The sequence below is a fragment of the Gracilinanus agilis genome, chromosome 2 (assembly GCF_016433145.1).
Source record: "Gracilinanus agilis isolate LMUSP501 chromosome 2, AgileGrace, whole genome shotgun sequence".
NCBI lineage: Eukaryota > Metazoa > Chordata > Mammalia > Didelphimorphia > Didelphidae > Gracilinanus > Gracilinanus agilis.
This window is the reverse complement of record NC_058131.1, coordinates 509,153,559-509,176,534: the sequence shown is the minus strand read 5'-3', so window position 1 is coordinate 509,176,534 and position 22,976 is coordinate 509,153,559. Positions and strand designations below refer to the sequence as shown.

At 38.7% G+C, this 22,976-nt stretch overlaps 1 protein-coding gene across 2 annotated transcripts in view; it reads right to left on the bottom strand.

Moving 5' to 3' along the window:
* Nucleotides 1-22,976, bottom strand: part of FBLN5 (fibulin 5) — a 151,352-nt gene that overhangs the window by 6,541 nt on the left and 121,835 nt on the right. For both annotated transcript variants that reach the window (XM_044665044.1, XM_044665043.1), the window contains exon 10: nucleotides 20,391-20,586. In XM_044665044.1, coding sequence (XP_044520979.1) covers nucleotides 20,391-20,586 — 196 coding nt within the window. The remainder of the gene's footprint in view (nucleotides 1-20,390; nucleotides 20,587-22,976) is intronic.

Below are 22,976 nucleotides of genomic sequence, written 5' to 3'. Positions count from 1 at the left end.
GAGAGAGAGAGAGAGAGAGAGAGAGAGAGAGAGAGAGAGAGGGAGGGAAGGAGGGAGAGGGAGGGAGGGAGGGAGAGGGAGAGAGAGAATGTCTAGAACAGGGAAAATAAAATTTCTTTCTGTAAACTGACATATTGGATTCAGTTCTGACCATCACATCCGCCTTATAGAAAGAACAATGGTAAGATGAAGAGAGTCCAAAGTGTGCAACCAAAAAGATAAAGGGCCTTGAGATCATGCCATATTCAGATCAACTGAAGGAATTCTTGCAAAAAGAATGATTTCTTAGTTTGCCTCAATGAAAATTTCATCCTTCAAAGGTAAAAGTACCAATGTGTGGAACTGTTCTGCCAAACTTGATTCTTACCAAGAAGGAAGAAATGGGCCCTAAAGTAAAAACAAGTGTCACCTTGAGGAGGAGTAATCACTGCATCTTAGCATTTTTGAGGAAGGAAAAGAGTTTTGGGGGAGAGACTGTGTGTTACAATGGCCAGGAGAGTCAGCCTTGGAGTCAGGAAATGTGGGATTGAGCCCTTCTTTTGATATATATTGTCTATGTGACTCTGGACAAGTCAGCCCAGGAAGGGTGGGAAGAACTCTAGAATAAAATAAAAATGAATTTGAAAGAAAAGGGAAAATGACTAATGTAGGCACAAAAATCATTAACCAATTAAAAATGTTAAGATGTACAGGGAGAAACAAGGGGAAGTAATGGAAGATGAATACACAAACTTGACATGTTCCTATTATAACTGAATAAAGACCAGTAAAGCTCAGAATAAGTTGAAACTGGTGAGGAATGTTTAGGATAACCCAAAAAAAGACTTATTTTGTAAATGTTTGACAGTTAGAAGATGCACTGCATAAAACTCTGGGCTGGAAGTTCAGATCTGGCCTTGGATACTTCTTACCTATGAGACCCTGGGCAACTCATTTAACTTGTGCCTTAGTTTCTTTGACTGTAAAATGGGGAAAAATAATAGTACCTACCTTGAAGGGTTGTTAGGAAGATCAAATGAATCAATAATTGTAAAGTGTTATAATTGTAAGCATTCGATGAATGTTAGTTATTGTTATTGTCCTGTAATACTAGGGAAAGGAAGAGACTAGTACTCAGCATGGTTGGGAAAATGATAATGGACAAAAGAGAAACACCATACTCTTGCTTCCATTCTCTCTGACAAAGAGAATATGTTTTGGATTTAAAATGAAAGAATTAAAAAAAGGTAATAGACAAATTAACTTGGAAACAAATAAGAGGGAACTTATGGTTCCCTATGATGTATTCAAGTTACCAAGTTCAGCAAAGTATATCCTAAAGTAGAGACAACAGATGTGCTACTAGTAGTGAGCCATGGGCAATAAGGTGAAGCTGAACTCCATTAAAATGGAATTAAGTGGTGTTTAACAAAATAAATAAAAAATAGGACATGATGTTAATTTGGCATTATCTAAATAACTATGTTGCCCACAGGGATCAGCTTCTGAATTTGACACTATTGTCTAAAGTACTGAAAGAGTTAGCAAATGTGAATGTTGAGGCACTCTGAAACACCATGAGGAATGTGGCAATACCACAGTACTAAAGAACAACAAATGTCTGAATTTTCAAAAGTCAACTCAGGTATATTCAGAAGTGTCACATTACCAGATCCAGAGAGTAATCTTTGGTCATTTACAGGCCATAGCAAACATTGAAGTGGTTTTCTAATGGAGAGCCCTAGGGACTTGTCCTTGTCTCTACTGTATTGTTTAACATTTTTATCAATCATTTAGATGAAAGTTTAGACAACACAGCTATTAAATTTGCATATAACAAATGGGGCAAATAAAATGGAAGACTAGACATTTTCTATTATTCTCCCAACCTCTCAAATTTCTCCAAAACAGAAATTATATACCAAAGAAAAAGCAACTTCAACTGTCTCCATAGAATAGGTATTGGGAACCAAAAAAAAAGGTAAAAAAGAAACCATAAACTGATGCCTCTACTGAGGTCATCAAGCACCCTTTCCCCTCTGCCCACTACATGACTGGCAGTGAGGCTGCACTAGCCAACCCAACGACTAGACCCAACGGCTTACAACAAAACCCAATCCCAAGTCCCCATTCTCCCTCTCTCTCTCTCCAGTGCCTTGCAAGTCCCAGTTCGAAGCTGTGGAAGCTTGCTTAGACCATGACAGATGGGTTTGAAATAAAGCTCAATTCCACTGCTCATATACCCCGCCTTCACAGAACCTCAAAGACTCAAAGTTCTAATAACAAACATCCCTTATTGTTTTGACACCAGTGTGGCTGTACTTTGAATTGCCAGGTGAGAGAACTGAGAACAGAGAGAAAAAGGCAGCATATCCTCTATGGGAGTTATAAAGCACTCCTCTAAGCTTGAAGGAAAGAGCTCAGTATCTGGCCCCTTAAAAAATCCCTTGCAGTAAAGATCTAGACTAGAGAACCATGAATTGTCCAGTGTTGGAGGAGGCTGAGATGCTTTGAGATCCAGCCCCTAGGAAAACCACCATCAGAGAGTCAGAAAGTGAGCAATAAGGAAGAATAAGAGAAGTGGGATAGATACTGAAGTTACCGAAGAACTCATAAGGATGAAAACTCAAAGACCTTTAATATAAGCAGACAAATCAACAGAGACCAGCAAAAAGTATTAAGGTCTCAAGACCTAGAAACTGAGTCGGGGCAATCAATGAATAAATATTACAAAACAAATGAAAAACAATCCAACACTTGATGATAATTAGGTCCCAGTGGATTTGAGAAGAATGTGGAACCACAACACAATTACTAAATGTTTTTAAAGAAAAACGAAAACTATAACAGTAAAATATATGCCCTGCCCAACAAAAATAATGGGCAAAATAGAGAAACTGGAATCTGCAAGGGCAAGTCTTACCAAGGAAAAAAAAGAGAGAATAGATTGGGAATGAAAATACACAGAAGTAAAGAGAATAAAGAACAGAAGCAAAAAATAATAATGTTAAAAGAAAGCATGCTTACTACCCAAGCAAATTATTTGCAGATAACACAAAGTTTTAAAGGATGACTAAGACATTAGATGACAGAATTAAGATCCAAAAAGCTCTCTTTAGGCTAGACCTCAAGAGAAGGCCTTGAAAAAATCTAATCACTTACTTCTTCAACAGAAGTATACCTGGGTGGGGTGGTGGGGGCTGGGGGGTGGTAGTAAGCTATTTAGGGTAATATATTAAAAAATCTAGAGGTGAAAAATGAAGATTGTACTAAGAAATAGGAAGAAAGAAGAAAAATGGGGTAAATTATATCACATAAAGAGGTACGTGAGTAGGGAGGAAAATACTATTACAGTTGAGTAGAGGATGAGGGTGGTGATGGATATTACTTAAACCTTACTCTCATTGGAATTGACTCAGAGAGGGAAGAACAGCCAGATTCAATGGGGTATAAAATCCAATCTTACCCTATGGAGAAGTAGAAAGGGAATAAGAAATGGGGGTGGTGGGAAGAGGAGTAATATAAAGGAGGGAGAAATTGGGGAGAGTGATTAAAAGCAAAACACTGTTGTGGAGGGGAAGAGTTAAAGGAAAAAGGCCAGAATTAAAAGAGGAAATCAGGTTGGAGAGGAATACACATATGATAATCATAACTGTGAATGTAAATAGGATGAACTCACACATAAAACAGAAGCAGATAGCAGAGTGTATTAAAAACCAGAATCCTAACATATGTTGTCTACAAGAAACACATTTGAGGCAGGTAACCATTTACTTCTTCAATAAATCTCTCTCCAAGCATTTGAAATTTTGCATGAACTCATTTTTCAATAGCTAATATATACTTACTTCCCTCAATACTCTTACCATCCCAATGATTCTGGACCCCTGGCTGTCATATAAATGCCATTCCCCATCTTCCCCTGCATGTTCCCTCAACCTTTCCCCACTCCAAATTCCCCACTCCAGATTGACACACTCTTTCCTCTGCATCTTCTGGAATGCCTGCTCCATACCTAACAAATCTGCTTTCTTCTTAAGCATTTTCTTTTCCCACACCCTCCATCTTCTGACTCTCAATGAAGCCTGGCTCCCTCTTAATGATAACTTATCCCTAGCCACCTTTTCTAGTCCTGTCTTCACTTTCACTTGACTCACTGGTCATGGTGGGAGAGTACATATTTCCTCCCTATTGCCATTTTCAGACTCTCCCATTACCAAGACTACTAAGTAACCTTCCCTCCTTCATTGCTCATTCAATCCAAAACTTTTGTCCATTCAAGATTCCATTGGCTGTTAACTCCTGACAATCAACATTCTCCTTCCCTTTTAAAAGAGTTCAGTGCCTAATTCAGACTTCACTACACCTCCTCCCTCACACCAGAAGACTTAAGTGTACATATTGAAATTATCTCAAAAACCCTAACTTCCTAGTTCCCCAATCTACTCTGTTCCCATTACCTACCCTTCAGTTCCATTTTAGCTTAACAAAAATGTCGTACTTTTGATATTGCCATTATCTATATGTGTTCCACTCTATTTATGATCATATTTTATTATTCCAGCTTTCCCTAAGAAGGTTCCTTCATCCTCTTGTGACCTCCAATATCTTTATCCCTCAGTTATTTTTCAGGTCATCAACTCTGCACTGGCTATACTCCCTTCTCTTCCCTATCTCTACCCTTTGATGAACCAGTGCAACTCTATACTATCCTTTACAAGAGTTCCTCCATCCTTTATCCTATTGCCAATCATACTTTGCCAAGTGCCAAACTTAGGTTATCATCTATAACGCTTCTATTCATATACTGCTGTACTGACTTGGATCAAAAAATTATGCTGACTGAGTCAATGACAACTTTATATGACATAATCTCAAGTGGACCCTCCATTCATACCTCCTTAATCAATTCACTATCCCATTTAGCACATTAGCTATCACAAACCACTTCATTTCTCCTCAAGCTTCCCAAAGCACTCTCTCCTGACATGGTCTCAGGTGAGGACCTTGCATCATATTTCAATGAAAAAATTGAGGTCATTTGCCAGTAGCCCCCTCTTCTCCCCACCTTTTCATCTAATATCACTCAGATGTCTTTCTACACTGTTTCTTCCTTCACCCCAATTCACATTAAGAAGAGGAACTCTTTGATAAGGTAAGCCTCTCTACATTATCCTTGATCCAATTATATACTATCTGATTCAGCAAGATGCCCCCTTTTATCCATTCTATCTCCCTAATCTTCAACATCTTCCTATCTACTTGCTCCTTCCCTGCTGCCTACAAATAAGTCCATGTTTCCACCATATTTAAACTCCTTCACATTCATGTCTAAACTACTTGAAAATTACATATATGTATATATTGTTATATATATAATTACATATATTCATGTATGTGTATATACAACTATATTGTGTTACATATATATAACATAAAAGTATAACATATATACATGTGTAATATTAAATATACATATTATATATAAAAAATAATTTTGTCTTCCACCTCCTCTCCTCTATCTTCTACATTCTGGTTTCAGATCTGGTCATTCAACTAAAACTTATCTCTCCACAGTTACAAATAATCTCTTAATTAGCAACTTTAATCACCTTTTCTCATTCCTTATTACACTCAACCTCTCTGTAACTTTTGAAACTATCAATCACCCTTATCTCCTGGAAACTCTCTGCTCTCATTTTTTGTGTCTCCTGGTTCTTCTCCTACCTGTCTGACTATTCTTTCTCAGGATTCTATGCTAGATCTTCCTCCAGATCATACCCATTGAAGGTGGGTATCCTCTAGAAATCTCTCTTGCGCTCTCTTCTCTTCTCTTGTCTTGTCTTCTCTTCTCTCCTCATCCCATTTTATTTGTTGGTCTCAGCTCCTGCAGTTTCAATTAACATCTCTATGATGACTTTCAGATCTATTTACCTAGCCCTAGTTGATCTCCTGAGCTCTAGTCATGCATCACCAGCCTATTGGACATTTTGAATCGGATTCTCATAGCCATTTCAAACTCAACATATTCAAAAGAGAGCTCATCTTTTCTCAAGTTGGGAATAAAACAAAAGTTGCAAGCCTGAACTTCTTAGAGAAATGTGTGCTTGATAGTAATAGGAAAGTTTGAAAATAGTTGGATTTAGAGGGAAAGCAAGTTCTGTTTTGGATATGCTTCTTGAAATGCCCATGAAACATGCAGTTCAAAATGTCTAAGTAAACTGATAACATGGGACCAGAGCTCAAGGGAAAGACTAGGGTTATATTTGTAGATATGAGGATCAATTTCATATAGATGACCATTGAAATCCATAGTCACTCCGCTCAGTGACCTTAGCTACTATAAGCTGTAGAAGTGGGAGGCTGCATGTTATAGAGAATCATAAGACCTAGACTCTGCCAAATTACAGCTGTGTGATCTTGGACAAATTATTCCTTGTCTCTGATCATCATCTTTCAGATCCCTTCCAAGCCCTAAATCTATGATCTTAAGAGTGTGAGAGTGGAGAGAGGGAAAGCGTGTGGACTTCTGCTGCTATTATTCTCCCCTAGGTTTTTAAAATAATAATAGCTCCCAATTGTATTGATGATTGAATATATTTAAAGTTTATAAAGCACTTGCTCATAGCAGACCTGTAAGGTAGGTAGTGCAAGTAGTATTATCCCCATTTTACAAATTATCTTTCCCTAATTCCCTTTCCCTCTGACATCAGATTCTCTGCTGGTGAAAAAGTAGAACAGCTTCTAAGGATGCAAAAAGGGGAGAAGGGAGAGGAAAGAGGGAGAGACAACTCCTTCCTCCTTCTGGCAACTCTTACCTTTGAGATTACATACTTCATGACTTTTTTATGGGGTAGAAGAGCACTGGAATTCTGAGTATGATTAGATATATGACCTTGAGCAAAATCAGTCATCACTCTGGGTCTCAGTTTCCTCATTGTAAAGGAAGGAAAACTGTACTAGGTGATTCGTGAAGTTCTTTCTTTTTCTTACATTCAGTGAGTTGTAAAGATCATTTTAAAATTATTTCACCTGAATAAATAATGTTGCGAGGGAAGAAGTTAACTTTATGATTTACTCCAGCCACACATTTCTTTAAGGGAAAATCCATTCCAACCTTTCCAGACAATAGTGGATAGTGAGACACCAATTAACACTGCCCACATGGTGTGCCACACTTGCTAAAAGGGAAGGGGGTCCATGGTCCACCCCAGACCAATGCATTCTGAGCCACCCCTCTCCCCAAAACTCATTCTTGCATGTACACTCCCAGTTTGGCCCTGGATCAGAGAGTATGTTTTCATGTGTGATCAGCATTGTTTGACAATCAGGAAATGGCCAGGCTGGAGAATGTCAGCTCAGCTTGGCCCTGTCACTCTACTCTATACAGATCATATAAAAGAAAACTTGGCACAGTTGGAATCCTGTGACTATGGCCCCTTTGCCAGATGTGAGCATGTCCCCAAACCACCTGGATAACAATAAATACCAGTCATCCATCAAGGCAGTTCATTTACACTCTTTGTGGCTCGCTGGAAATAACAGGGTTCCGAAAGAGCTTAATAAGCGTGTGTGTGTGTGTGTGTGTGTGTGTGTGTGTCTGTGTGTGTATGCAGAGCTGTGATTGTTGGCCCAGCATTGTTCCCTAGTAATAGCTTAACTGCTGAATTCCATGAGGGAATTTCAGCTATACTATCATCTATAGTGTTAATAGGGTTAGGGACTGGACTTGTGATTTTAATGCATGCAGAACTTCCAAGTGAAGAAACTCCCTCTCCCATGGCAGGGGGACACTTTCTATATAATTTGGTTAGAGGATTGAGTTGCTAATTGACTTATGAAGGTCTCAAGGACAAGACTTAAGCCAAGGTCTTTCTAGTTCCAAGCTCAGTTCTCTATCCATTACATCCATTATTATATCAGTAGAGTAGGAAAATAGTGCACTTCCAGGCACAAAGGTGAGAGGGAACATAAGTATCATTTTGCACAAAACATGGAAAATTCCTCTACATCACCTGAAAGACTTTGAACTGCTTAACTGAGAGGAGGCTAGTAGCTTTATAGGCTCTGGTTCTTTGTACCAGAAGGGACCCGAGAGGCCAACAAATCCAACCCCCTCATTTTAGAGATGACAAAAATTGAGGTGTTGAAAGGTTAAGTAAACTGAGGCCCAATGTCAAAAGTGAGGGAGTTGGGGGAGGCCCAAAGTGTATGAGAGATAAGAGGCAATTAACAAACCCAGAGGAAAGAACACAACTGGGAAGAAAGGGAGCCCTGTTTAAATCAAGATTATTCAAGAAAGTAAACAGAAGTCTGGGTTGAGGTTAAAGCCAGGAGTCAAGTGGTAACCAATCCAGAGCTCGAGGAAGGAAGTCATGAACTTGTGTCCAAGAGCAAAAGGTCCAAGGACAGAGAGAAGACCTGTATGGAACAGGTGTGAGAAAGCACAACAAATGAGAGAAAGTACAAAAAAAGGGTGGCCACTGGTGTGAGGAATCAGACAGATAGAATGGCATTTTATGGCAGGAGCATGATAACCTTTTAGGGGCATGCTAGAGCCAGCTTGAACTGACTACCAAGAACTAATTATAAAATTTTCATTGTGAGCATTTATGCCTCGGAAATAAATTCTACAAACAAAAGTTTGATTTATTGTCTTATTGATGGGAAATTGTTAATAATGCAACTTTTATCTATAATAAACTAAATAAAAAATTTAAATATAAAATAATATATGATTAGCCCTCTAGAGAGGCAGTTGCTAAACATTTACAAGCACACCTTTCCTTGGTGCCCTCTCTTTAAGGTCCAGTGCCATAACTGTGGGCCAGGATACCATCACTCCCCCTTAGAAACTTTCCATGAGTTTTTGGTTTTGATTTAGTGAGATATTATTGGTGGAAGACCTTCACCAACTTGGGAGATGATGTCTGCTGCCGGGAGAAAGACAAGGCAATATATACTATTCGAACTTAAAGAATGCACCATCTGCCTCTGGTGTCTAATAGAATGCCTTTAAAATGTTTCTGCAGAAAAATGAAGTAGCACTGGTATTATTTAAAATTGATGAGGCATTGCATATCTCCTGGCAGCAGAGTTAATTCCACTTTAGGTGGATTTATATGCACTCTGCACCAACTTATTAAGTGCTCCATGAATTCCATCTCTTGTTTTTCAATTGCTACTTTTCCAGTTGGCAGTTGGTGTTGGCCTAGACTCCGGAGAATAGCTCAGATGAATTCAGAATGTTGAGAGAGATCCCAGGCACAGCTGAGGATATTATTGAGCCAAATTACCCCCCACCCCAAACTATGGTCCATAAAATCTTTTAAAATAGAGATTGCGGACCTCCGAAATAAGCAGGTCCATTGAACAAGCCAAGTGACACTCTCCCGTATTCATATAGGCCATGGCAGGTCTTAAAGGTTATTTTCTACTCATTACTCTGCAGGATCCAAATCAGACTGGACATTCCCTGAAGATCGAGTTTGATAAATTGTACCATCTGAGCCAACTAGTCCAATGCTGATTCCAAATCGTAATAGCCACCCTTTAACCATAACAGAGTCTCAGTTCCTCGCTCCTTTTCTTAATAAATAATATTAAAGATTCGATAGGAGATATAGTAGGCTTGATGATTCCTTTATATTTCTTCTGAGAAATTCTTGTATTAGTAGATCTAGCTAGTTAGATTTCCTGCTTCTAGGACCAGGTTAACAGCAAAATTACAAGGCTAATATAGTGATAACTGAATATGTCCCAAAATTGGATGAGTCCCAAAATTCCTAGACTTGGCAAGGGAGTGGCAGGTTGCAGTCCAGCCAGGGACCGTAGCTAGCTAGGTGAGGTAGATATCTATTGTAGCCAATGCTTCTGGTAATAAACTGAGCAGACTGTAACATTTCCTAAATTTGAGGCAAAGTCCAAATTATGAAAATCATGGCAACAAATGGCCAGGAAGTACTGGAGAGTGTGTGAATGACTGATATTAAGGCTGAGCAATTACAATATTGCTACACTGAACCAGAAAAAACTTGGTATCTTGGATCTGTGATCCAGAAAGAATTAGAGGCCTGCTGATTATCCCAATAATCCCCGGATCCCAGCAGAAAGTTAAAGTTACTAAATGGAGGTCAAATCCATTAAATCCCTTGAGGCTCCAGATTCCACCAAACCTGTGACTTGCAATACTGATCATTGTGGACTTTAATCTCAAGGATGAGGAATAAGAAGAGTGTTGGGAAGGCTGCAGTTTTCCTTTGAAATGAGGTCTAAAAGAAAGGAGTCTGTCTCAAAACTCCCCATCTATCCATGAAGGTAGGTAAGATAAAATATGAAGAACCCCATTTTTTTTATAGTACCTTGAACCAAGTTATCTATGAGTCAGCTCTAGTATCCCACAACCTAGAGAGGCTCTTCTGTGTTGTACATTGTTTATGGAAAGGGAAAAATGCTGGAGGGATAGTAGTAGTTTGGGGCACAACTGAAGATACTGTATGGGTGTATTACAAGATGAGTGTGGATCAGTCAATATGCCCGCCCTAGTTTAGGGACTCTGCCTCATTTCAATTCATCCCATGTGGGCCTTGCCAAATATTCTAAAAAATTTTTAAATTGAACAGGTTAAATGTATTGATAAATCCTGACTTTTTGTCATGCCTTAATGAACTGGCCTTTCTTTGCCATATTTCTGCTCCTACAACTTAGCCAGTGAATCCAATAGGCAGTTATTTTCAAGTTAAAAGAAAATCCATGATCTCCTGAAGGAACTCCTCCATATTATGATTAGAAGATATTTCATTATAAGGTAACGGGTTGCCCAGTGGCAGCTAGTCCCAACAGACAAGATAATATTCCAGCCATCTTAGCCCAAGATGCAGGGAGTTCCTAGGAGTGAAGGTCTAGAAATTTCAGGGAATTCTAACTCCTTAACTGATAAGCTAGTCTGGAAGCTCAGTACACATTAATAGTTGAAACATTTAACTGAGACTATTCATTTTACTTGAGCTCTAAAGATCTCTACTCAATTAATCAACAACAAGCACTTATTAACAGAAGGGTGAGGAGCAGCTAGGTGGCTCAATGGATAGAGAGCCAAGAAAAAAGATGAAATAGTCCTGGGTTCAAATTTGGCCTCAGATACTCTCTAGCTGTGTGACCATGGGCAAAGCACTTAACCCCAGTTGCCTAGCTCTTAGCACTCTTCTGTCTTGGAAATAATACTTAGAATTGATTCTAAGGGGGAAGGGAAAGATTTTTTTAAAATAATACTACTATAAGGTTAGGACTGATTGAGGACAGCTGGGTGGCATAATGGATAGAATGCCAGTGCTGAACTCAAGAAAACTCATCTTCTTGAGTACAAATAAGACCTAAGACATTTCCTAGCTGTATGACCTTAAGCAACTCATATACCCCATTTGCTTCAGCTTCTTAATCTGTAAAATGAGCTGAAGAAGAAAATAAGCCAACAGCTCTAGTATCTCTACTAAGAAAATCCCAAGTGAAGTCAAGAAGTCAGAAAAGACAAAAAAAAAAAAACTTAACAAGGATTGATTGATTGATTAATTATTTTACTCAACTGTAACCCATTTAAAGTAAGTGATAGAGGGCAGCTGGGTGGCTCAGTGGATTGAGAGCCAGGTCTACAGACAGGAGGTCCTAGGTTCAAATCTGGCCTCAGACACTTTCTAACTATGTGACCCTGGGCAAGTCACTTAACCCCCCATTGTCTAGCCCTTATTGCTCTTCTGCTTTGGAACACAGTATTGATTCTAAGACAGAAGGTAATGGTTTTTTTTTATAACCATTTTTTTAAATAAAGTAAGTGATAAACTATCCAATCAATCACAGGCATTAACCTAAATATGAAAACTCTTCAGATGCCCATTTGATCAAGTGCAACAATGTCAAACCAGAAGTCCGTTCTAATTGACTGAGAGATTTTTATCATGTCCTCTGAGTCCTGTATAAAGGTATCAATTTATCTGAAATCATAAAATTCTAGAAATTAAAGCAAGCATGGCTTTCTAATAAAAATTCCTGAAGAAGAACCACCTGTAAGGGAAGGAGAGGTCTAGGGTTACAGCCCAGCCAGGTGCCCTTCTCCCCCTCCCTCTTTGTCCAGAGAAGGACCTCATAATCTTTAAAGGGTTCACACAATTTTTGAAATTAGTGTCCTACCAGTGACCCTTTGGACAGTAGTGACAATGCTTGCATTGAGAGCCAAGGATAGTCTGGAGGCAGGCTTGCTATACTTAAGGGGAACTTCTTGAGTATCCATGAATAAGAGGAAAGAACTTCTAAGAACCAGAAGCTGTGGTTTACTCCTTTGCTTCCTAAACTTGAGTTCATCTATGGACCTTATATGTATTAGTGGGAAAATATTCATCACATGCTTTTGGAGGGATGTTGTCTACTTACTGTTCTTCCTGTATCACCTTAGTGAATAACTCTTTCTAAAGGTTACTTAAGACTGACTGGGGCAGCTGGGTAGCTCAGTGGATTGAGAGCCAGGCCTAGAGAAGGGAGGTCCTAGGTTCAAATACTGCCTCAGACACTTCCCAGCTGTGTGACCCTGGGCAAATCACTTGACCCCCATTGCCCACCCTTACCAATCTTCCACCTAGGAGCCAATACACAGAAGTTAAGGGTTTAAAAAAAAAGACTGACTTACTAATTTATTCTAAACTGACAATCTGGAGGAGGGAGGAGGAGAATCACATCAGTGGGGGCTCAAGATAATAACATTATATGTATCAACCTTAATTCCTTAGAGGTATCCCTAGGACTAAGCTTTACTCCAGGTTTTGAGACTTATCAGTAAGTCTAGAAGTTGAAATATGAATGCTTAGAACTTATAAAGACTACATTAAGTACCTACTATGTGATAGGAACTATGCTAAGTGGGATACAAATACAAAGAATAACACACAATTATAAAAGAACTTATGTTATAATAAAGCAACCATTTTCCCCCTCTGGTCTGACTTGTGGCATTGGAATATTTAAGGAAGTTGCTGTGACCCTACTCCCTCCAGGGTTAAGGCAGAGGGCCAATGCACACCAAAGATTAGAGGCAATAGATAGGCCTAAAGAGAGAGAAAACACACCTGGAGATGGAAGGGCGTGGGTTAGGGTGTGTTGCAAACCAAGGTCCAAAAAAGTAAATAGAAATTTGGGCTATGGTCAAAACCTGGAGCTCACAAAAGCAGTTGATCAAGAGGGGAAGGCAAGAAATCATGGAATGAGTCCAAGAGCAAAAAACCCCAAGCAGGTAGAAGGACCATATACACAGCAAAGGTGGAAGAACACTATGTGTTGAGGGAGACATCAAGCATTAGCAGTTGATAGCTTGTCTCACTCAAGGGATCCGTGTGAGACACTGTCCTTTGGTGGTGGTAACAAGCTGGCTCTATTGTCCTCTTCTAGTTCAGAAATAATATTTTTAAATTTATTTTAATTTAATTTTTAAAAACTAATTTAATTTAAAATTGTTTAATTTTAAAAATAAATTTAATTTAATTAATTTTAGTTAATTTTTACCTTCCATCTTAGAATAAATGCTGTGCATTGGTTCCAAGGCAGAAGAGCAGTCAGGGCTAGGCAATGAGAATTGAGTGACTTGTCCAGGAAATGCCCAAGGCCATATTTGAACCCAAGACCTCCCATCTCAAGGGTGGGCTCTCAATCTCCTGAGCCACCTCGCTGCTCCATCAGCAATGATCTTGACAAGTGTCAGAGAGAGCAGGGAGGAGTCTAGGGTATCTGGAATAAAACCAGTCTACACATGATAAAGCCCTGATCATACTAGCCACAGTGGATGCTTCATACTTTTCCCTAGACTTTAATTCCAGTCTTAACTACTTCTCTCTCAGAAGATTTGCTGCTTAGCTGGAAAGATTAAAATTATCCCTGAGGAGCTCCGTTGTCATCCATGCTCTGAACATCATTACTCCTTTAGGTCCTCATCTATTCTCTCATCTATCCCTTGTCTTAGAAAATGAGATGACTGTCCTTGCTTAGACCAAATCCATTATTTTTATTTTGGATAACATTTATATACACTTTTTAAATTGTAATATTTACATGAGTCATGTTGCATTTTTTATTGGAAAAAAGGTTTAAAAAAATGCCAATGTGCTTGGTACAGGAAGACCCCTGAAATGATTTTGGTGTTTCTCTTCCCTCCTTAACTCTTCTCCCCACTATCTCCCCACCAAAAGTATTTGGCCCACAGATTGGGAACCAACAGTTTACTTCAAACTAGACTGAACTTGCAGTCAAGAAATCTAGATTCTAGTCCAGATAAAGCCAATGTTTGTGGGCTAACTCACTTGATCTGAGTGTGTCCCCTCATTTGTAAAATGAGGATTAAAAACACCAGCAGCACTTCTGTTCAGGATATGTATTGGGAGGAATAAATTAGATAATTACATGAAAATGCTTTGTAACCATAAAGCACTACATAAAAAGAAGCTGTCTTATTAACGAGTCTCCTTTTCACTGGCTGACTATAGGCTTCTGACAGCACTTTTAAAAAAATAGAGCTTTCCATCTCTTCTAGGACATTTTTCTACCAAACATTTCCCACTATTCTCATTATAAGTTTCTCATTTATGGACTTTCCCCCCTCCCCTTAATCTACAGGTCTTCTCTATTATTTTAAAGCCTTCTCTAGGGGGCAGCTAGGTAGCTCAGCAGTTTGAGAACCAGGTCTGTAGTTGGAAGGTTGTGGGTTCAAATCTAACATCAGATACTTACTGGCTATGTGACCCTGGGCAAGTCACTCTTGTTGCCTAGCCTTTACCATTCTTCTGCCTTGGAACCAATACACAGTTTGCAGTTAAAAGGTAAGGTGGGGCAGCTGGGTAGCTCAGTGGATTGAGAGCCAGGCCTAGAGACGGGAGGTCCTAGGTTCAAACCCGGCCTCAGCCACTTCCCAGCTGTGTGACCCTGGGCAAGTCACTTGACCCCCATTGCCCACCCTTACCACTCTTCCACCTATGAGACAATACACTGAAGTACAAGGGTAAAAAAAAAAAAAAGGTAAGGTGTTTGTTTTGTTGTTGTTGTTTTATTAAAACCATCTCTTACCCTCACATCACTTCAAACTATCATCCTAAATCTCTCCTTTTTACTTTAAAAACTCAGAATAAAATAATCATATTAACTGTCTTCACTGCCTTACAACCTTCTTCAACCCCTTATTATCTGGCTTCCATCACCAACAGTTTATTTCTTTAAATTTTTTTCCAGCTTTCATGTCAATTAATTCCATTACAATTTTTAACATTCATTTTCTGACATTTTGCAATCTGTGTTCTTTCTCTCCTTCCCACTCCTCTTTCCACCTCAAGAAGGCTGGTAATATGACATAGGTTGCACATATATTATCATATAATACATATTTCTCTGATTGTCATGTTATGAAAAAGACAAATATAGGTTACACTAGAGAAAAATTCATGGGGGAAATAAAGTGAATAATAGTATGTTTCAATCTGTATTCATTTTCTAAAAATTTTCCAAGATTAACAATGTACTCTTAAATGTAGTTATCAAACCTAATTACCTTTTCCTCTATGATCTTTCTGTAGCATTCAACATTGTTGATAACTATATCTTCAATATCTTCAATATTCTATCCTTCTTTGGATTCTCCTTGTTCTTCCTCTGCCTCTTTGACTATTCTTTCTGCCTGCTTTAATGGTTCTCTTCCGCTTGTCCACTATACATAGATATCCTCAATATCTCTGTCCTCGAACTTCTCCTCTAAATCTGCCTCCTTCCTCAACTTAGACTCTTTTCCTTGACATTTGCCTCCACTCTCAAGGCCTCAATAACCACTTTTATACAGATGAACTCCAAATCTGTATATCCAACCTTAGTCTCTCTTCCTTGGATTCTATGAGGCACCTAGGTGGTACCGTTAATAAAATGCCAGGCCTAGGGTCAGGAATATCTGAGTTCAAATATGACCTCAGACACACTTACTAGTCATGTGAACCCCAAGCTAATAATTTAATCTCTATCTGTCTCAGTTTCCTCAACTGAAAAATGAGAATAATAATAATTATCACAATGCCTAAAATATAGAAGGCACTTAAATATTTATAGACTAACTGGCATTTTAATCATTCTTTTTTTAAAAAACCCTCATCTTCTGTCTTGGAGTCAGTACACAGTATTGGTTCCAAGGCAGAAGAGTGGTAAGGGTAGGCAATGGGGTCAAGTGACTTGCCCAGGGTCACACAGCTGGGAAGTGTCTGAGGCCACATTTGAACCCAGGACTTCCATCTCTAGGCCTGGCTCTCAATCCACTGAGCTACCCAGCTTCCCCTCATTTTAATCATTCTTGCCAAGTGAAGATAAGAGCTTCAAAACAGAAAAAGTAGTTTGGGAAGGAAACAGCTGATTTAGAAGATGATATCTGAATATGGAATTTAGAGTATACATAACAAAGGCTGCTAAGTATTTATGAATGTGTGTGTCTATTTTTGGAATCATATATATATATATATATATACATATATATATATATATAAAGCAGTCTTCATGCTGATAAAAGAGAGAAAATGTCAGTCAAATTTTAATAAAAATAGTAGGTCCAACATGCAGTAAGAAGAGTTGAGGGAGCCAATAATCCATGACCATTGACAGATACTTAGTAAGCACCTACTATGTGCCAGGAGCTTTGCTGCTGGACACTAAAGATACAAAATCAATGAATTAAACAATCTCTCATCCCAAGGAACTTGCCGTTCTATCAAGTACAAATGTAAACATTTACAGAATGAAGAGAAAAAATATAAATACGAGGTAGTTGGGGAAAGTAGACACTAATAATTGGGGGCATCAGGAAAATCTTCAGGTTGAAGGTGGTGTTGAATTGAATCTTGAAATAAGAGATGAATTCTGTGAGGCAGAGAAGAGAAGGGAATGAATTTCAGATATGGGGGAAAGGAAAGGAGATTGGCCAGTTTGAAGGAAAATAGGAAGGATATAGAGTGTTCTTTGTCAGATTCAAAGAGAAAACCAGTACGACTGCATCAAAGAATCCAGAAGAGGAAGTTAAATATAGTAAGACTAGAAAGATAGATTGGGAATAGCTCATGATGGCCTTTAAATGCCAAACATAAGAGTATCCAGTTTATCCTAGGGACAACAGGAAGCTACTGAAGTATAGTAATAAGCAAAGTAAACTAGATATACAAGGAGTGTGACTAAGGAGTCGAGGATAACACCAGGGTTATGAGCCTGAGTGACTGGGAGGACAGTGATATATTTGAAAATGAGTTCTGTTCTGGACATGCTGAGTTTGAAATGTTTATAGGATATCCAGTTTGAGATTTCCGAAAAGCAGTTGGTAATATTGGACTAGAATTCAGGAGAGAAAGTAGAGCTGGATATACAGATCTAGAGATTATCCACATAGGAATGTAGAGGTTGTCTAGTCCAACCCTCCCATTTTGTAGATGATGAAATTATGGGCCAGAGCAGATAAGTTAATAATCCAGTCTCACATAATTAATAAGAAGCAGCACTTCCCATCAGTTATAGTTAAATTTATAGCACAAAATAGAAACTTTTCAACTTGGTATATTAAGGTCCTCTACCAAATGACTCATTCTCAGTCATGTCCAACTCTTTGTATCCCCTGTAGACTCTAAGCGATCACCCTAATGCAAATATTAATAATATGGAAATAAGACTTGATCGATGACACATGTAAAATCCTGTGGAATTGATTGTTGCCTATAGGAGGAGGGTGGGAGCAGGGGAGGGAAAGAACATGAATCATGTAACAATGGAAAAATATTCTAAATTAACTAATTAAATAAAAAATTTCAAATCACACACTCACAAAAAAAAAACAACCTCTTTGTATTCCCATTTGGGGTTTTCTTGTCAAAAATATTGGAGTGGTTTGTCATTTCCTTCTCCGGCTCATTTTCCATATGAGGAAACTGAGGTAAACAGGGTGAAGTGACTTGCCCAGGATCAGATAGCTAAGAAGTGTCTGAGGATGGATTTGAATTCAGGTCTTGCTGATTCCAGGCCTGGCATTCTATTCCCTGCTGCCTCAAAGACCAGCTCTAGCTCACCTTGTCTAATTTCATTTCATATCTCATCCATCCACATACTGGAAAGTATATGCCAGTCGAACTGGACCTCCCATTACCATCCTGTCCTCTTCTATTTCCCTACATAATATAATCCATCTCTCATTCCTAGAAGGAAGCTTTCTTCCATGGGATCCTGGAGGACAAGCTTCCCCAACTGATTCATACCATCCTTGGTGGGACTGTCCTCTGCATCAGCCTGTGTCCTCTCCTAATGAATTTGCCCCAGACAGTCTTGGGTAGTTATGGCTCTGGGAGAGACTGCAATATATTAACTCATATTACTAGTACCTAGCAGAAGTTTTCAGTCTGTGACCTGAGAGGTAACCATCAAGGGCAGCAATTACTGAAAGCCTCTAGGGACATCCCTTGAAAGTTGTGAATTGGTATTTGAAAGATCCTCAGAGTTAAGAAATATTAAAAAAATAACTAATATGTGGCAAAAACACAGTTATAATCTTCTAGGCTGTGTATCTCAAAAGCCTTCAATAGACATGTAAATCAACTAAGCATCAGTAACTGTTTATGGGTTTGGGGATTATGTGGGAATGAGCTTTCACTGTTATCTCACAGTTAGCTTTCTTTTTTTTTTTCATCACAAAACTGCCCATTCTAACCCCAATTCCTTACAGTTACTTCCATAACCCTTAGCTGTATTGTGAAGGGAAAGTATCAAGCCTGGGACATGAAATGATTGGATAGGGAAGATAGGTAGGAGAAAATATGGAGTAGAATTATCAAGAATATATTCCCACAGAGTAGAAACACAGAAGAAAAACAACTTCCTGAGTACATGGGTTGCTGGGGACATATGATTGGGGATGTAGACTCTAAACGATCACCGTAGTGCAGTGATTCCCAAAGTGGGCACCACTGCCCCCTGGAGGGTGCTGCAGCAATCCAGGAGAAGCGGTGATGGCCACAGGTGCATTTGGGGGTGATGAATAACTGTAAGGGGGCAGTAATAGTATGTGATAGGGGGCACGAAGTTATATTTTTTCTGGAAAGGGGGTGGTAGGCCAAAAAAAGTTTGGGAACCACTGCCCTAGTGCAAATACCAATAATATGGAAATAAGTCTTGATCAATGACACATGTAAAACCCAGTGGAATTGTGCACTGGCTATGGGAGGGGGTTGGAGGAGGGGAGGGATAGAACATGAATCCTGTAACCATGGAAAAATGCTCTAAATTAATTAAATAAAAAATTTTAAATTTAAAAAAAAAAATATATATATATATATATTCCCACAGAAGACTTAGTAATATCTAGGCATTATCCTGTGTCTTGTCTCCATTTATAAGATAATAAAATCCCTAAGGCATATTGTCTCCTTTGTATCATTTCACAATGACAGTACTTCTTTCCCTAAACTGGAAGTACAATAAATATCTCTGCCTGAACCATGTTTGCTTTATCAGAGAATCACTGAATGTTAGTACTGGAAAGACCCTTAATCATTATAATACTTCTACAAAACACTTTCCTCACAATGGCCTCATGAAGTTGAATACTCCATTCTGCAGATGAGGAAACTGTGGCTTAAAGAGGCTAAGTGACTTGTTCAACATCATTTAATTACCAAGTGGAACACCTGGGGCTAAGATCCAGATCCTTCTCTAAATCCAGTGTTCTTTCAACTTTCACCAGTTAGAACCAAGAAAAGCCCAAGAGCATAGACTTTTGGAGCTAGAAATGACCTAAGGATAAAAATTAGAACACATAACAAAGAATGTTGGAGATGGAAGGGACCTTAGAAGCCATCTACCCCAACAATGCCAAATTCAAATAGAAACTGCATCACTAAACCATACTGTAGCATATGAGTTACATATTAACTTTTAAAAAATACATATTATCTGTGATCTACTGTATTTTATTTATTTTGCTAAATATTTTCCAATCACATTTTAATCTGGTTCAGACCATAGTCTGGAGTATTGCAGGCTGGGGAGAAGAATATTTGGCATCTCTTATCTGTCCCAACCATCCCATTATACAGATGATGAAACTGAGACTCAAAGAAGAAAGGACTGAGATAAGGTCATGCAAAGAGTTAGAGGCAGAATTGAGCCTAGATTCCCAGCCCCTTGACTATTAGTCCAATTCTCTTTCCATCACACCATGCCATTTCCTTGCCCCTTCCTCCTACCACCTGCCCCCCCAACCCCAAGAATATCAATTCTATAAACACAGTGCTATAAATCCTCGAAGTCAAGACTAGAAAAACCACATTAGCTCTGAAGGATAATTACCATTAGGAGCGCTCCACTCACAAAACACTTACCCTCATATAGAATTCTCTGCCCTCATTCCCAGATTTGATCTGAAAGATGTAATAGGCACCAGGATACCGGGTGGTTGCTTGCATTTGGAAGATGTCAGCGGGAACAGAGCGTCCTGATACCACGTCCATGTCTCGGTACAGGATCGTGAAGGGCTGGTCTCTGCAGCCAGGATTTTCAGCTGGACACATGCAGCGACTTTAGGAGGTAGAAATAGTATTATTATTTCACAAATCCTTTCCATATGGCCTGCTGCATTTCTTTCTTTTTTTCCAAAACACACTGGGCAGCACAGAGATTGGGATAAGGACAAATATTCATCAAACTCCTATCATGCTGAAGGCATGGTGCTAGAAAGACAAAAAAGAAATCCTACCCAACCTCAAGGAGCTTATATTCTGCCAACTAGAATGCTGCAGTCTTAGAGCCTCTCTGTTCATCTCCATATTTAAACAGGGCCAAAAAATATAAAATCTTTATTGTCCAGGATAGCCAAGGAATGTTATATTCTGGTGACTAAGAGTTACATTATAGAGTGTCCATTATAATGCTTTATTAAGCTTTAATAGCGTAAAACTGTACTAAGCCTTTGGAGACACCCTGTTGAGTAACCCTAGATTGCTAGTTGTTTTTTAAAAAGAACTTTGTATGTATTGCAAAAATACATATTTCAAAAGAATTCCCTCCATTTGTGGCACAAATCACAATTCATCCAACCTTCTTATCCCATGCAATTCTTTTCCATGTCTTTCAGGAAATAGCCCATAGAGACTGTATCCAAAGTATTAGAAGCTTTTCTCTAATTCTTCCACAAATGTCTTCCTTTAATGCCTCATTGGGGCATGGAGATTGCTCCTGGGCTTTCAGCAATTCTGCCAGAGCAGTGTCAACTTTTCCAGACTGGAAAGGCTCCCATAACATTTCTTGAAACAGACTATGTCTGCTGTCCAAGGATCAGCCTAGCTATGTGCAGAGTCTCATCACCCGAAGGATGGTTATTCCGGGATTGATTTTTTTGTCCGCAGTGTTCCATGAAATGGATTAGAGAACTAATACCACAACCATTCCCTTCCATTTATGAAATATTCCAGCATTTGACTCAATCCACATAAGAAGACTATTTTATGAGCTTATCGCACAGTTTTGTTGTTGTTTTTTTTTTTAACTTCAGTTTTCTGATCTGTAAGGAAGGGAACAATAATCACAGAATTCAAAATCTCTGAGTTGGCAGCAACCTCAGAGATCATTTTCTCCAACTTATCCCAAAACAAGATCTCCCTCACCAACATCCTTGAGAAGCAGTCAGCCAGTCTTTTCTTGTGAAGTCTTTAAGAAAAGGCAATGAAGAAGTTCTTTGCCTACAAAAGAGACCCATCCTCTTTTGGATAATTCTAATGGTTAATTTTCCTCACTTGGATACTTGGTTCAGCATATTATCTCATCAGTAAGGGTAACTCCCTCCAATGGTGCAGATGGCAAACTTTCTATGGCTTCTCATGGGAGATTCATTTAATGTGCTAGAAGCCTTGTGTGAGATCTCTTGGCATAATGTCAGAATTAATGGGCTATCTACACTGATCATCCCACTACATGGCCAGTATACTTCCTTTTCTGGACATACATGTCTTTGATGCAACTTCCTTTCAACCTCGGGTTTCAATTATATCAAAAATGTCAAAATTTACATGATTCATTTTTTTTTATTTTAAACCCTTAACTTCTGTGCATTGACTTATAGGTGGAAGAATGGTAAGGGTAGGCAATGGGGGTCAAGTGACTTGCCCAGGGTCACACAGCTGGGAAGTGTCTGAGGCCGGATTTGAACCTAGGATCTCCTGTCTCTAGGCCTGGCTCTCAATCCACTGAGCTACCCAGCTGCCCCCTACAGGATTCATTTTATCCAACAAAAGTCATATTGGTCACTGGATATGAACCTCACATATTTAAAATAACATTTAAATTAGTCCCTTTCTGGGGAAAGGATGTGTTTATAGAAAAAGATTGATAGCAGCTCTTTTTGTGGTGGCAAAGAATCAGGAATTGAGGAGATGCCCACGAATTGGGGAACAGCTGAATGAGTTGTGACATATAATAATGATGGAATAGTATTGTGCTATAAGAAATGACATGCAGGGAAAATAAATTAATAAGCAAACAAATAAATAAATAAGGGAATAGCTGAATAAACAAACAAATAAATATATGTTATTAAATAAATAAAAGAAATGACATGCAAAATGCTTTTAGGAAAACCTGGAAAGACTTACGTGAACTGATACAAAGTGAAGCAGCAAAACACAATGAATACAAGAACAGCAATATTGTATAATGATCCACTGTGAATGATGGTTGTTATCAACCACATAATGATCCAGGACAATTACAAAGGACTTATGATGAAAAATGCTATCCACTTCCAGAGAAAGAATTGATAAAATCTGAATACAGATCCAAGCCTTACTCATTTTTTTCCTTTATTTTTCTTGGGGATTTGAGGTCTGTATTTTCTTTTGCAATATGACTATTATAGAAATATGTTTTGCAAGACTGCATGTGTATAATCTATATCAGATTGCTTGCCATTTCAG